The sequence below is a fragment of the Phyllobates terribilis genome, unplaced genomic scaffold, assembly GCF_046119375.1.
Source record: "Phyllobates terribilis strain yellow unplaced genomic scaffold, ASM4611937v1 Scaffold_5__5_contigs__length_657084704, whole genome shotgun sequence".
Taxonomy (NCBI): Eukaryota; Metazoa; Chordata; class Amphibia; order Anura; family Dendrobatidae; genus Phyllobates; species Phyllobates terribilis.
In genome coordinates this window covers 390157527-390171907 of record NW_027362765.1, presented here as the reverse complement: position 1 = coordinate 390171907, position 14381 = coordinate 390157527, and the positions used below count along the sequence as shown (strand labels likewise).

The 14381-nt window shown below is 42.6% G+C and overlaps 1 protein-coding gene across 3 annotated transcripts in view; it reads right to left on the bottom strand.

The window, feature by feature from the left end:
- Window positions 1-13250, bottom strand: part of UBTD1 (ubiquitin domain containing 1) — a 47239-nt gene extending 33989 nt beyond the window's left edge. The window contains exon 1 of one of the 3 annotated variants that reach the window (XM_073684970.1): window positions 12530-13250. Coding sequence is in view for 2 of the 3 variants with exons in the window: in XM_073684968.1 (XP_073541069.1) it covers window positions 12530-12611 (82 nt within the window). In the remaining variant the exon portion in view is untranslated. Of the gene's footprint in view, window positions 1-8806; window positions 8955-12529 lie in introns of those variants that run through there. The other 2 variants (XM_073684968.1, XM_073684969.1) reach the window with 2 other exon arrangements.
- Between the last annotated feature and the right edge of the window lie 1131 nt (window positions 13251-14381).

Sequence of the window (14381 nt, the reverse complement as noted above, 5' to 3'; positions counted from 1 at the left end):
ACATTTCCATCTTCAAAAAGCTTGTCGGCAGAGGGAAGCATGAAGTGCTCTAAAATGTCCTGGTAGACGGCTGCGCTGACTTTGGTCTTGATAAAACACAGTGGACCTACACCAGCAGATGACATGGCTCCCCAAACCATCACTGATTGTGGAAACTTCACACTAGACCTCCAGCAGCTTGGATTGTGGCCTCTCCACTCTTCCTCCAGACTCTGGGACCATGTGGAGTGTGTCAATGACTGCCTTCTGGGCATCTGTCAAGTCAGCAGTCTTCCCCCATGATTGTGGAGCCTACTGAAACAGACTAAGGGACCTTTTTAAACGCTTAGGAAGCCTTTGCAGGTGTTTTTTGTTAATTATTCTAATTTACTGAGATAATGACTTTTGTGTTTTCATTGGCTGTAAGCCATAATCATCAACATTAACAGAAATAAACACTTGAAATAGATCACTCTGATTGTAATGACTCTATAATATAGGAGTTTCACTTTTTGTATTGAAGAACTGAAATAAATTAACTTTTTGATGATATTCTAATTTAGTGAGATGCACCTGTAGCTTGCACTTTGCATTTATGTCTAGGACCAACAGAAAATCCCGTACATCATTTCTTCTAAGATCTACAACGTTCTAAAATATTTAAAATGAACCTTCCAAGAGGATTTTACCAAAACTAATGACGTGCCTGTATAGGTTCCAATACAACAATAAAAACGATACCAGTCTCGTAGTAATTTGAGGTGTCAGCGCTGAGAAATCAAGCTTTTAAGTCAGCCTGAAAGTGCACAGGGAGTGTCTAGGCTCTCAGTAATCTGACACACCCCCAATGCACTTCCCGGCTAATTTGCATGTGGTTTCAAAGCTTGATTTCTCAGCTCTGGCACATCGGATTACTACAAGACTGGTATTTTTATGGTTGCACTAGGACCTATAAAATCTAAAATAGTAGTTTCAATAGTAAAATTATCTTGAAAGGTTCCTTTAATGGACTTTAAAAGTTTTGAAATACAGAGATCTTTAAATATTAAGCTCCCTCTGAGATCATGAAGATCTGAGGCTTTATTTCGGGTGGGAACGCTGTGTACATTCTGGAAGCAGCTGCATCACCCGGTACAGATGTAGAGGAAACAGGTTATTGCCTGTTATGTGGAATGTAACAAGACAGCTGCAAAACTACTTTGAATCCAATGGTTGTCACTTTCCAGAAACTTAGACTTATCAAGAATTTTTTTTACAAGACATGTAAAATATCAGATTTACAGGTTTTAATACGACCACTAGCTACTTAAATACACATTAAACGGAAATCCACAAAAAAAAAAAAGTTATCCCCTATCTACCCATGGGATAGACAATAATTTGCTGATCATTGGGGGGAAATTCGACCCATTGTCAATGAGCAAAGCAGAAGCCAAGCAAGCGCTCCTCCACTCCACTTTAGACTCGTCTCGGTATTATGGCTCCCAGCAAGTTCTCCTCTCCTAAGGATCGGGGTTAATTTGTTATTTTAGTGAACACCACGAAGATCCTAAATAATAAACTTTTTAAAAGAGTTTGTAAACACATTATTAATAGGATGGTTGATGTTGCAGCACAGCCCAATGCATAGAAATGGGGAAGAGCAGCAAAGCCATAGACAACCATGGACAAGAGGGGTCCAATTTCTGGAAGAAACCAATGTATCGTACTGTTTAGGTATACAGGTGTATACACAGCCCAAATATACCCTGTAGCTGTGGGATGCCTCTGTATGCATTAGCATAGTCATCCACACAGAAGGGATACAGATATAGACCGGTAGGATGCGGGAACATACTGTATGACACCCGGTCTATGGATTTGTGGGGTCATACATACATTTATACCCTACGCTGTTGGTATATGAAGGATGGTTATGTTGGAAAAACCCCTTTTAACCCTGAAAGGCAGAAAAATATAAAAATAAGTTTTTGGGCCAAATTCATTATTTGTGGGTTGTTTTGGTTTTTTTAAATTACTTTTTTGTCTGTTAGTTAACTTTTTTGCACCAAGTTCTTCAAAATGGTGCAAGCGGGACTTGACTTTTTGAATAAAATCCCAAAATGTTAATATTTTTTGTCTGTAAACTTTTTTTTGCTGCTTTTTAGTACAAAAAGTCACATGTTCCTCAAAAATGTCACAAATTTCAAGCAAACATTAAATCCCTCCGGGGTGGGGGAGAACTGCAAGTACAATTGAGCAAACATTGCTAAAAATGTTAAAAAAAAGTTGCAATTGACCAAATCAGCTGAAAACCTCAAATTCCACTCACAATGGTGAACCAAAGGAAAAATAAATCAAAGTAGAATAAAAAACAGACTTAAAAAAAATGAAAAGAAGAATTAGGCGCAAATGAAAAACAGAAAAAAAAAATGCATTAATTAAATAATGAATTGGGCCCTTTTGCCCTCATTTCAATAGCAGTCATTTCATTTCTTTAACAGGTGTGGCAGTACGAGGTCTCTTTATGCAGTAGAACAGTAGAAATGTTTTTTTATTTTCCTTTTTTTTTTTTTTACTGTGTACCATAATTTATATTTTTTTTAGCAAAGCGAAATATATATATGTATGCACAAAAATATATCTGATTAATTCTTCATGGTTACAGAGGTTGGGTACCTACAGTATAATGTAGTTTTATTGTTACAAACATGCAATAACATGTTTTATGCTGAATAAAATAATGTTATGGTTGTTTTTTTAGGAAATGGCGCTTTTAATTTTTACTGTTTTTTCTTATCTTTTCATAAGTTTGCTTCATAAAGTAAAAATGAAAAGAAAAAAAAACAACCACATGGCAGAACGTATTTGGTGCATGCATTCCTAAGATCAGCCTGTTTTCCTTTTAGTGTAAAACTCCTATTGCAAAACTTGACTGCGGAGACAATGTTATACATCAGACCGATCAATAAGAATATTTGCTGAAACATTTCTGTCTATGCCGATCATTGCCATTTTGCTTCAATGAACCAACCTGTGATCAATAAACTGAATAGAGGCCTGGTATTGAATCATATCTGTAGATATATAGCGCAGCCCACCATCTTCCACAGATTTTTTTTTGTTTGTTTCAGTCCCCATAATCTGAGCGATAAAACTTTCCCCTATACCAGAAGTCCACTGCCTCGGAGTAACCCTTGACTCTGACCGGTCTTTCAAAGCACACACCCAAGCTCTCACCACCTTCAACTCAAAAATATTTCCACAATTTATTCCTTCTTGAACGCTCAATCTACTAAAATGATAGTGTGCCCTCATCATCTCCCGCCTAGACTACTGCAATATATTCCTGTGAGGTCTCCCTATTGACACTCTCACACCTCTCCAATCAGTCCTTAAATCTGCTGCTCAATTAATCTACTTCTCCCCTTATTTCTCCGCTCTGAAAATCTCTTCTTTGCCTCCCAAAGGATACAGTTTAAACTACTAACACTGATCTAGAAAGCTAGCTATAACCCTTCTCCTCCATACATCTCCAACTAATCTCAGATATCTTCTCACATGTAATCTCTAGTCCTCCTTCTCTCCTCCACTCTCGTATATTTGTCACCCAATCGCATCCAAAACTTCTCCTGAGTATCCCCCATCCTCTGGAATTTTGTTCCTCCTTAAGTCCGATTATCCACCACATTCGGAACCTTCAGATGGATCTTGAAAATCCATCTCTTCAAGAAAGCTTACAGCCTGCAATAACTCACCTCACCACCACCGGAACTGCTGCAACCCCCAACCTACGGTCTTCCCCCATCATCCTGTAGACTTAAGGCCCCGTCACACTAAGCGATGCAGCAGCGATCCCAACAATGATATGACCTGTCAGGGATCGTTGCTGCATCGCTAATACATCGCTGGTGAGCTGTCAAACAGACAGGCTCACCAGCCATCAGGGGAGAAGCGATATCGTGGAAAGAATCTTTCCACGATGTCCTGCTCCCGGTTACCAGCCTGCTGCTGAAGCAGGAGCAGGCTGGTAACTATGGTAAACATCGGGTTACTAAGTGCGCGAGTGCCCCTAGCAACCCACTGTTTACCATGGATACCACTCTGCTACCGAGCGCGGGAGGTTACCGTTCACCTTAGCAGAGTCATATCCATGATAAACATCGGGTTACTAGGGGCATACGCGCACTTAGTAACCCGATGTTTATCATGGATACGACTCTGCTAAGGTGAGTGGTAACCTCCCGCGCACCGTAGCAGAGTGGTATCCATGGTAAACAGCAGGTTACTAAGTGCGCGCGTGCCCCTAGTAACCCGATGTTTACCATGGATACCAGCCTGATCGTTGGTCCCGCTGGTCACACACAGCGATGTGTGCCGGCCAGCAGGAGGCCAACGACCAAAAAATGGTCCAGGACACTTTGCAGCGATCAGCGACCTCACAGCAGGGGCCTGATCGTTGCAAAGTGTCACACATAGCGACATCGCTGCTGAGGTCGCTGTTGCGTCACCAAAACCTTGACTCAGCAGCGATCTCGCTAGCGATATCGCTATGTGAGACGGGGGCTTAAGTCCGCAAGGACAGGGCCTTATCAAGCAGTCGTTCATTGAAAACCCTTTTCACCCTAGAGTCAACACTGCTCTAAAGATAAAGATAGATAGTCCCCCCCCCACTCTCCACCAACATTTTGTGTTCTGTTTTTAAACTTTTTTTTTTTTTTTTTTTAAAGTTATTGAACCAATTGATCAGTTTACAATACATCGGAATAATGTAGTACTGAAGATTATATAATACCGGTCTCCAATGAAGCCCAGCCACAGGCCGAGCTTCACAGATGTACCAACATAGCAGCCTGGAACAGACTCCTTCAGCTGAAAGGAGTGACAGCTCATGAGTCAAAGTACATTCAGTCTCCGCTCAGCAGTGGAGGAGGGACACTGAGGTGTTGCTATTCAGACTAGGTTTGGCGTATATTCAGCAGCAGCAGGTTGGAGGGACATTAAGGAGCTATCAATCAGGTTAGGTGGGGCAGAGATTTACTATAAACTCTGAAAAAGCAACAGCCAGTCTCACATGGATTTTAATTAGTAAATACAAAAGCTTCATCAAGTCTAAGACTTAATAATGCATGCAGTTTGTATCGTGAAATCTAGCGACTGATCTGCTAAAAGAATAGTCAGTAAAAGTTGATGAGGGAATCATTTGATGGATGTATTCAGCCCTCTCATATATCACTTCTAAGACAATATGGCTATGTGCTCAGCCAGATAGTTTACCTTATCTTGAAACTTTTGTTAGGCATCACCTATCTTTCATGGCCAATCCTACAGAAGACAAGACAGTCTTCTACTCTAAACCAAAAGATCAGCAAGGTTCGGGTGGCACGGATGGCCAGATTAGACTTTGTTGCTATCACCTGTCAATACAAAGTCAATGGACTCGAATGCATTAGAACAGGACATATTGGGTTCCACGAGGTGTCTACCCTTGTGACAGACATGGTAGCTGTACGTTTAGCTTTACCAAGAAGAAAAAAAAAACAAAAAAAAAAACAAAAGTCAACATTTAATTTGTGTCCCATTGGTAACTCGTGACCTTCCAGGTGCCATCATTAATACCCATCATGGATACACAAAAGACTTTAGGTGATGAAAACAGTTTATCATTCTCTAATATAGAAAGTACACTACCATGCATGGTTCAAGTATTATCTGCATTGACCATCTACTCTTGACCTTTCCACGCTACGGCATTATGGCCACGTAGCTATAAAAAAAAATAAACTAATTTATGATCTTTCTGCTCTCTGGACTATTGATTGAGAACACATTTATGTTGCTCGTGCTCCATAAACTATTGATGACTGCGGACATTGCACTTATAATCTATAGATGATGACGACAGACTATGTGGATCCATGATCTTACTGCTCTGCTAATCCTTTAACTGTTAAAAGAGCAACGGCGCAGAAAGACCATGACCAGCGGCATCAATCATCAGCTGCAAATAGAAGGGAAGGAGCCATCAGCACAGAAGGGAGAGCGGTGGCCGCAGGACCTGGTAGAGAAAGGACACATCTTTGTGAAGGTGAGGGACAGTGGACTTTTGCTTGAAGAGAAGATGAACCTGAAGACGGGAGGTTAAGGATGAAAGATTGAATGTACAGAAGGAGGAAAAAGGTATATACAGACTACGGGTCAACAAGAGACGCAAGGAAAAGAGAAGGTCGGAGCCGCATGCTAAAGAGGAGCTGTCAGCTTTCCTTAGGTGTCTACCTGCGGGACTCTTGAATTTTTGGATAGACCCTCATACATAAACTCTAGAATAAAGGCACAAAACTGGGTTTTGAGTGTCAAATAATAGCAACTTTAACAGGACTAATACAATCTCACAATGAGTCAGGTGAAGTCCTAGGGCAAAAGGGATGCAAGATCCCGAGCACACGGCGATCAAGGTTGCAGCCCACTCTGCCTCGCCATGCCAGCAGTATCAGTAGATGTAAAAACCCAGGTGCTCACTTCTGCAGCCCTTGTTCCCCACCATTCTTAGCTTCTTCATCAGGAATGACATCCAAACTTGTCACCGCTGCAGCCGGTTACACACTATAGTGGATCATTTCAGCAACCATTCATTGACTGCAGCGGTCACATCTTCAGACTGACAATTTTTGACCATCTAGTAAAGGACGTAAATGTTAGTCTATGTGCTAGCTCACATGAACTAATATTCACCCACACAGGATGATCAAGACTGGTCAGATACTATGGAGCAGACAAGTACTAAATTGAAGGCGGCTCCTGCATCCGTCTACTGTGCGAACAGCAATGTGCCGACGTGACTGGCTTGAGCTACAGCTGGAAGCAGAGACCAGCGAAAGGCCAAGCACAGTTTGGCTACCGGGCCTGGCCCCTCCATGACATTATTAGACATTCTTCAGGCTGGCCATGTACGATTTTCCTTCGGAAAATTGTCTTCACATTTTTGTATACTTGCGTATGGCAACTGTATGTATAACATTAAAAAAAATAGACACCAGGCAAAAGCTATGAAAAGTGGACTGAACATGCAAAGCCTCTAAAACTCTCATGAGTTTAGGACCAGGTGTCCATACTGTAGCCATCACGGATGCCTCCAAGCACTGCTAAGACATGGCTGACATTGCTACATCTGACAAACAGACTGATAAATGGGTATCCAACAACTGGGAGCAACAGCAAGGAGGGCGGCCACAATTCTCAAGACGATGGCCTCCATAGTGTCTCTCTGGCTGGGAGGGAGCTTGCTGCAGCAGAAACTTACCACCTCTGCTCAGGCTACAACAATTGAAACCAATCCTTTCCAGCTTAATGGAAAGGACCAAGAGTTAAACAAACCTTGTTGGGCTGTTTTTTTTTTTTGTCTGCAGGCCATTTTGATAAACAAACTAAGTTTTCCAAGTTACTGTTCTTATTTATTTCTGGATCCCACAATCTAGTTAAAGAAGCACTCCTCCCCCTCCTCCTCTCATCAAAGTTTTTATCCTTTTAATATATCGCAGCCATCATATTCTACAGCACTGCGTACTTACAATTGCTCATTTTGCCTTTCTACCCAGATAATTCTTCTCTTTTCTCTGCTCTATGTAGAAACAGGAAGTCTCTTGTCTCTGTATTTATCATTCCGCTCTTCAACTCCTGACCCAGCCCTTCCGCAGTGACTCATACAGGGAAAATGGACCTCCTATTTCTACATAGAGCTTTGAAGGATTCAACTAGTGAAGTGATATCATAGACCTAATGGAAAAGAGAAGAATTAGCTGGGTAGAAAGGCAAAATGAGCAATTGTGAGGAGGAGGTAGCTGTATGAAAGAACTCAGATACAGAACATATTAAAACTACAGTCTTGATATCTTGTCCCAGTGAAAAAAAATAAATAAAAGTGATGATATGATAAAATGTGATCAATAAACGTGATTTTCCCAACATTTAGATGAGAGGATACATTTCAGTCCATGGTCTGTGCACCAAGATTTGAGTTGCACGTGAAAAATGCAAAATTTGCCATTACTAGTAGGATCTGCCATATCTGCTTTCAACATGCTCTACCCTTTACTCCGATAGATCGGCTGCTGCCAGGCATTTGGCAGCAGCTCATTTCCCTCTCCTAATTGAACAGCTCAGTGAGCAAATTTATAATGGTACAGGGGGTGAAAGCCACAGAACGTGTATCGCCAACTTAGGGCGTCCACATCACACAGATCGCAAATACGACACCTTCAGTATATTATCTGCACATCCTGTACCTGTCACGCAAGGTGAGGGAAGGAACAAGTGTACAACGACGGGAAGACGGGAAAGGAACCCAACAACTAGGGAAAGCGGGAGTGGAGACCCCTAGGCAGATCTAATATCACCCTGCCTCCCCTATATAGGTTCCGCACCCATCACCGAGCAGGAACCTAAGCCCTGAGTGTCCCTAGAGCTTGGCGCTAGGTAGGTTTCAGCAACGCCAAGCACAGTGACCTTCTACAGCCGGATCCAAAGCGACTGTCACACTTGAAACACACACTTGATACATGGAATCTGTCCATGTAAAATCAAGAGGATCAAATTAGAAAATCCCGACTGCTCTGCCTCAACCCTCTCCCCCCCACTCCCTCAAAAAAACAAACAGTATCATGTCTGTCTACAGTTGGTGCGTGGTACAGCAACCACATTCACAGAGCGTGGTGCCATTTATGGAATTAGGCGGCTTCGTTTTTTGCTCCTTTAGAAGGGTTGTTCAGTGCAGTTCACGTCCGCATAGGGCGGTGAGCAGTGCAAACTAATGTTGGCGCGTCTCCACGGATGTTGGCGCATCCCCACATACCTGTCGTGACGTGTGCACCCATCCTCATCGACACCACTGGCCTCCCGATGCAAAAGTGAGCTGGACCGAGCAACCCCTTTAAGGAGATAAATTATTTGAAGTCGTGATTTCTCTCTACTTCCGTACAGGATTTTATAGCTTTTTTTTTTGTTTTGTTTGCACTTTGACTTCTAGTAAACTCAAGGAGCCAGCAATCAGTTGCCAAGTGACTGAGCAAACAACACCAGAAGTAACATTGAGCACTTATGTAACAGAAAGGTGAAAAAAGGATCGCTGGAAGGAAAGGGCGAAATCACACGACACGAACGCTCCCGCGATAAAGTCTAACGCTCGTTCATTGGCAGGACAGTGGAAATATGTACAGAAATGTATCGTCACCTTGAACCTGAAATCTACAGTCGCACTTCAAGTTCGGTTTAAAGGTCTTTAAGGAACGGTATGTAAAGAGTCGTCCACACGTACATGAAATAATAGGAACCGCCAAGATGTGGACGTCATACAGATGTGTCACCATTACGTTTAAAAGGTTAATTGTTATTAAAGGTGGCATTCGCGCCAATTATCTCTGATTTTCAATATTGCACTTTCATTTTTTTGTAAAAAGATACTTTGATATTCATAGGTTCAGTTTTTTGAGAAGTTTATTTTGTCTGCTTCAGGATTTGAAAAACATTTGGTAGGAAAAAAAAAAAAAGTATTTGTCACTTCTTTGAAGCTGCTCTTCACAGAATCCGCCCAAACTAAGTACAGCGCAATCAGAGGATTGAAAAAAAAAAAAAAACGAAACATCTTCCAAGGATATGTTAATGATAAGTGCACACAGTTTTTGCAGTACATTTTTTTTTGGCAGAGTTTTGGGGGAAAAAAAATAAAAGTTTTTTTTAATGCATCTTTGCCCCATTCATTTGAATAGTTGAAAAACGCTGAAATAATTCACATGCTGCAGATTTCAAATAAACACTTTGTTCAAAAACAGAAGGAAAAATAAGACAGCTTGTGAGCAAGCACTTACGTTTTGGCCACAGTTTTCTGCTTATTTGATGCATTTTTTTTAGTACAGATATGTTTTTTTCAGGCTTCCCATAGAAGCCTGTAGAGAAAAAAAATGCATTAGGTTAACAGCATCTTTATCGAGGTTGGACACTTTTTGTTTTTATTGCTGATGTGTCCTTAGGCCATCAATATCCGATTGTTGGATCTGCAGTACCCGGCCGCAGCCACTAGAGAAATGGCTTAATGGTTTGTGTTATGCTGCAAGTGCACGCAAAGCCACGTTCACTTTACATCAGGATTTGTAAGCCAAGACCAGGAGTGGGTGAAAAATACAGAAGTGGTGATGTGTTTCTATTATACTTTTCCTCTGAATGTCCCACTCCTGGTTTTGGCTTACAAATACTGAATGTGGCCTTAGAAGGAGCAGTCTCGGTGCAATGACACGTCCCCATCGCACTTCCAGCATAATTTACATATCACTTCTACATTAAATTCATAGCTGACATATAGGGTCTCTACATAAAACATCAGAACAGGAGCCTATACACATTCCACCATGTTCCATGTATGTGCCTCTAAACATGGTCTGATCGTAGAACAAGTATACCTACGCCCACCCCCAGCGGGTCCTGTCAAATCATAATCAGCTGCCCAAACACATTAAAGGGGTGTGCAAATCACCAAACATTGGCGATCTTGTGACATCGTCCAGGACATGTGGGTGCTGCAGTGAGATCCCCAGGGGACACAGAAATTGGAATGGCACCGATCTGGGAGGGTTTTTTCTTTTCATATTTTCCTTAGCACAGAGCATTCAAAAGGGGTCTTCCAGTAGAGGACAACGCTTTTAAGCCAATTTTGGCAGAACTGGACCAATATCCTATGTATATATTGGTGTCTCAACCACACCCCCCCCCAATGGCTTATGCCAGAGGAGACAAGGATTGAGCTGTTGCCTAAGTCTGCTTTCACATTGCATCCAGGCACCCATTCGGTGGCTCTATCGGGGCTTACATCCGAACCCCCCTCAAAACGGGCATATGCGCCAACGGGGCCATAGACTATAAAAGGTGCCGAAGTGCGCTCTGTTGTGCATCATTTTCGGGCGTGTACGCCTACTGGAGACGAACACCCAGACGTAGTTACTACTGTATGAATTCATTTCATTTTGGCAGAGGAATCAATGACAATGATTTACCGGATTCCACCAACCATCTAGTTTGGCGGGTTGTAAGCAGTTGCCTCGCTGGAAATCAGTAGCTGCGTCTAAACACAAAGGGACCTTGTTATACCATGGGGAGGCTGTGCCCTGGATGGCCACAGGGTAAACTTGGCCTGAAGGCAACGCTCAGTGAAGAAGCTGCTGCGCTTCCTCTTTGCAGTCTTTGTTGACATGGCTGCAGAAGTTACTTCATGTCTACAGCACATTACCTCTGCAGCCAATCACTGACCTCAGCGGTGAGTCTTACATGTATGGCAAAAGACATCTGAGGCATCCACTGGGGCATGAGTGCATGTACAGAACATTATTGCTGCAAGGAAATTAATAGAGGCCACTGGAGCATCGAGGGATCTAACAGACGAGTTATGGACATTTTAATCTCATTTACTGCTTTTCAGTGACTTTTTAAAAACTCAATTACTTTCATCTGATCTTTTTGTCCATTACACAAATGTTCATTCACCTTTCCAAAGTGGCCTCTTTCACTTCTACTGAACCTAGAGGTACAAAAAAAATGGAGTTTTGCACGCCAATCAAAGCTGCGCTGGAGTAAAATACACCAGGCGCACTCCTCTTATTTTTACAAATGGCGAGCACCTCCGTCAGAAATGTTACTCCAGTCAGGAACTTGTGTACATTTTGGGCATAACATATGGCAATTTTGAGGCACAAATTATGATTAATTAGACAGTCAAGCAACTATTCCATGCTCCCTTGGAGGAGCTGGCGGAGATTGGTGGAATCACTGGCGGACACAGACAGAAAAGGGTCCCTGTGCAAGAACAATATATGGGCCCTTTGCAGCCCAAGAGCTCCTAACAATAAAAAATTGCACAAAAGTGAAGGTACAAATGGGACCCCTTACCTCGTGGGACCCTGCGCACAGGTTGCACCAATGTTCCCGGGTGGAATGTTGCAATATTTCAAGAACATTATGCCAAAAAAAAAACCTTGCTAAATTGGGGCCAGAGTGTCCTGAGAGCTGTTCTGCATGTATATGAGAGGGGGAACTACAGGTTTTTTTATCATTAATTTCATGGAGGCGTTTTTTTTTCCCCATCCTAGCCCCCCCAAAAAAAGGCTGATAGCAGGGAGCAATAGCAGCCATCCAACTGCAGGTAAATTAGGCTTAAAATTGTGTGTTTCTCTAATACAATGCTCATTATTTAATAAGTATTCACACCATGAAAAAAAAAAAAAAGTTGCTCCAAAATGTTAAAGAGAATTGTAACATCATGGCAGCTTTTAATTACTATAAATGGCAGTTGTTATGTCTGATCACCACTTAGTAAATCTTGACAAACACAACAATAAAACCCAGACACCTCAGTTTCCTGATAATTTCACAGCTGAAACCAAAATGTTGCAATTCAGGTTAAATATTTCATCAAAGCAGAAGTTCCAGATACAATGTAACAAGATTAGGGGTAAATATCAGCTCTGCCTGACACACCGCCACCCAGTGGACGTTGGGGTGAATTGCAGACACATGGAGAAATACTACATACCTGCTCTCTTGCGAGTGTTGGCAGAGGCCCTGGACTGGGATCTCTGATTCTCAGCCCTCGGTCTGCCCATGCAGCCTCCCATGGCCGAACTGTAGTCAGCAAATCCCCATGCACAGCTGAATCAGGTCGTACTCCAGTGCTTTTAGCTTGATCAGTAGCAACAAAAAAAAAAACCAACACAGCAGCTCCAGACAGGCAAATATCACTTCCAGGACACAGAATCTGCAGAAACTTTTCCCTTCTTCATGTCACTAATTTCCTGCTTTCCCCTCTGCCAGCATGCAGGAAGTGCAGCAGCTTGGGTAGAGCCTGGCAGCAGCACTGAGCATTGAGGAGGGCACCATAAAGTGTCTATGATCTTGCAAACATGTCCTGGGAAGCTTCAGCAAAGTGGCTTGCAGCTTCCTTGCTCCACTAGTCACAGGGAGGGGGGAGATCAGCACAGGCCAGTCCCTTCCTGTCTTACCACAGCCTCCTACTTGTTTGCAAATAAAGAGCTTGTGTTATTTGTTTGTTGGGAAATATTTCTTTACCCTTTGCAAAAAGAAAAAAAAAAAAAAAAGATCCACCTCTCACTCCTCCCCATTCAGGTGAGCATGTGACACAGGCACTCAGCTTTTCCTGCACTCTCCTCCCTTTCTTTGCATGCAGGTTAACCCTTGCAGCACTGCCCTCCTGATAACATCTCCTGCTGTGCACTGAGAATTTTTATGATATCTCCCTGCAGCAAGCACCACTATATCCCCCCTTCCTTCCCCTTCTTTTTTTTCTTTCTTTCCTTCCTGTTGTGCTTTATAGTCCTGTTCATCTAATCCTCTGGCTAAGGAATCTTCTGCAGTAATCTAGGGTCAGTGATCCCCCTGCCCCCTTACACATAATACCAGGGCAAGGGGGGCACAAGGTCCTGCTGGGGAAGTCTTGTGTTTTAATTAGATTAGAAGAGAGCTCATGTATCCTCCCTGGGTAAAGAACACAGGAGGACTTGTATTGTGGTTTCAGCAGATTGCAATCTCTGCTGGACTGACTGTTAAGTAAAAGTTATTTTCAGGATAAGCATCTGCTGGAGGTAGCCAGGCGCTGACGATGGAGGTTTCATTGGGCTACTGTTATCAGTACATGCCCATAGAGCGTGAGGTCATCTTATATTGTTTTTTTTTGTGGTGAAACTGGCCTCACCCAATGCAACCACCGCCTTTACTTAGGAGGTATTTTTAGCGTGACGTGCCACTTGCAGGCTGACATAAAAAGAATCATCTCAATTGAAAGTTTGTATATCCGCCTTGTGCCCGCAGCTATACATATACTATGGTTAAAAAAAAAATGCAAGAAAAGTGAATTACAAAACAATGGAATAAAAAAATAAAGTTCTAGCTGATGCAACATTGAAAGATTATTATTTATTATTATAGCGCGTTTTATTCCATGGCGCTTTACATGTGAAAAAGGGGTATACATAGCACAAACAATTACAATAATCATGAACAAAACGTGACGGCAACTGGTACAGGAGGAGAGGACCCTGCCCGCGAGGGCTCACAGTCTACAAGGGATGGGTGAGGGTTCAGTAGGTGAGGGTAGCGCTGGTCGTGCAGCGGTATGGTGGAGCGGTGGTTACTGCAGGTTGTAGGCTTGTCGGAAGAGGTGAGTCTTCAGGTTCCTTTTGAAGGTTTCCACAGTAGGCGAGAGTCTGATGTGTTGGGGTAGAGAGTTTCAGAGTAGGGGGGATGCACGGGAGAAATCTTGTATGCGATTGCGGGAAAACGAGATAAGAGGGGAGTAGAGAAGGAGATCTTGTGAGGATCGGAGGTTGCGTGCAGGTATGTGCCGGGAGACTAGGTCACAGTTGTATGGA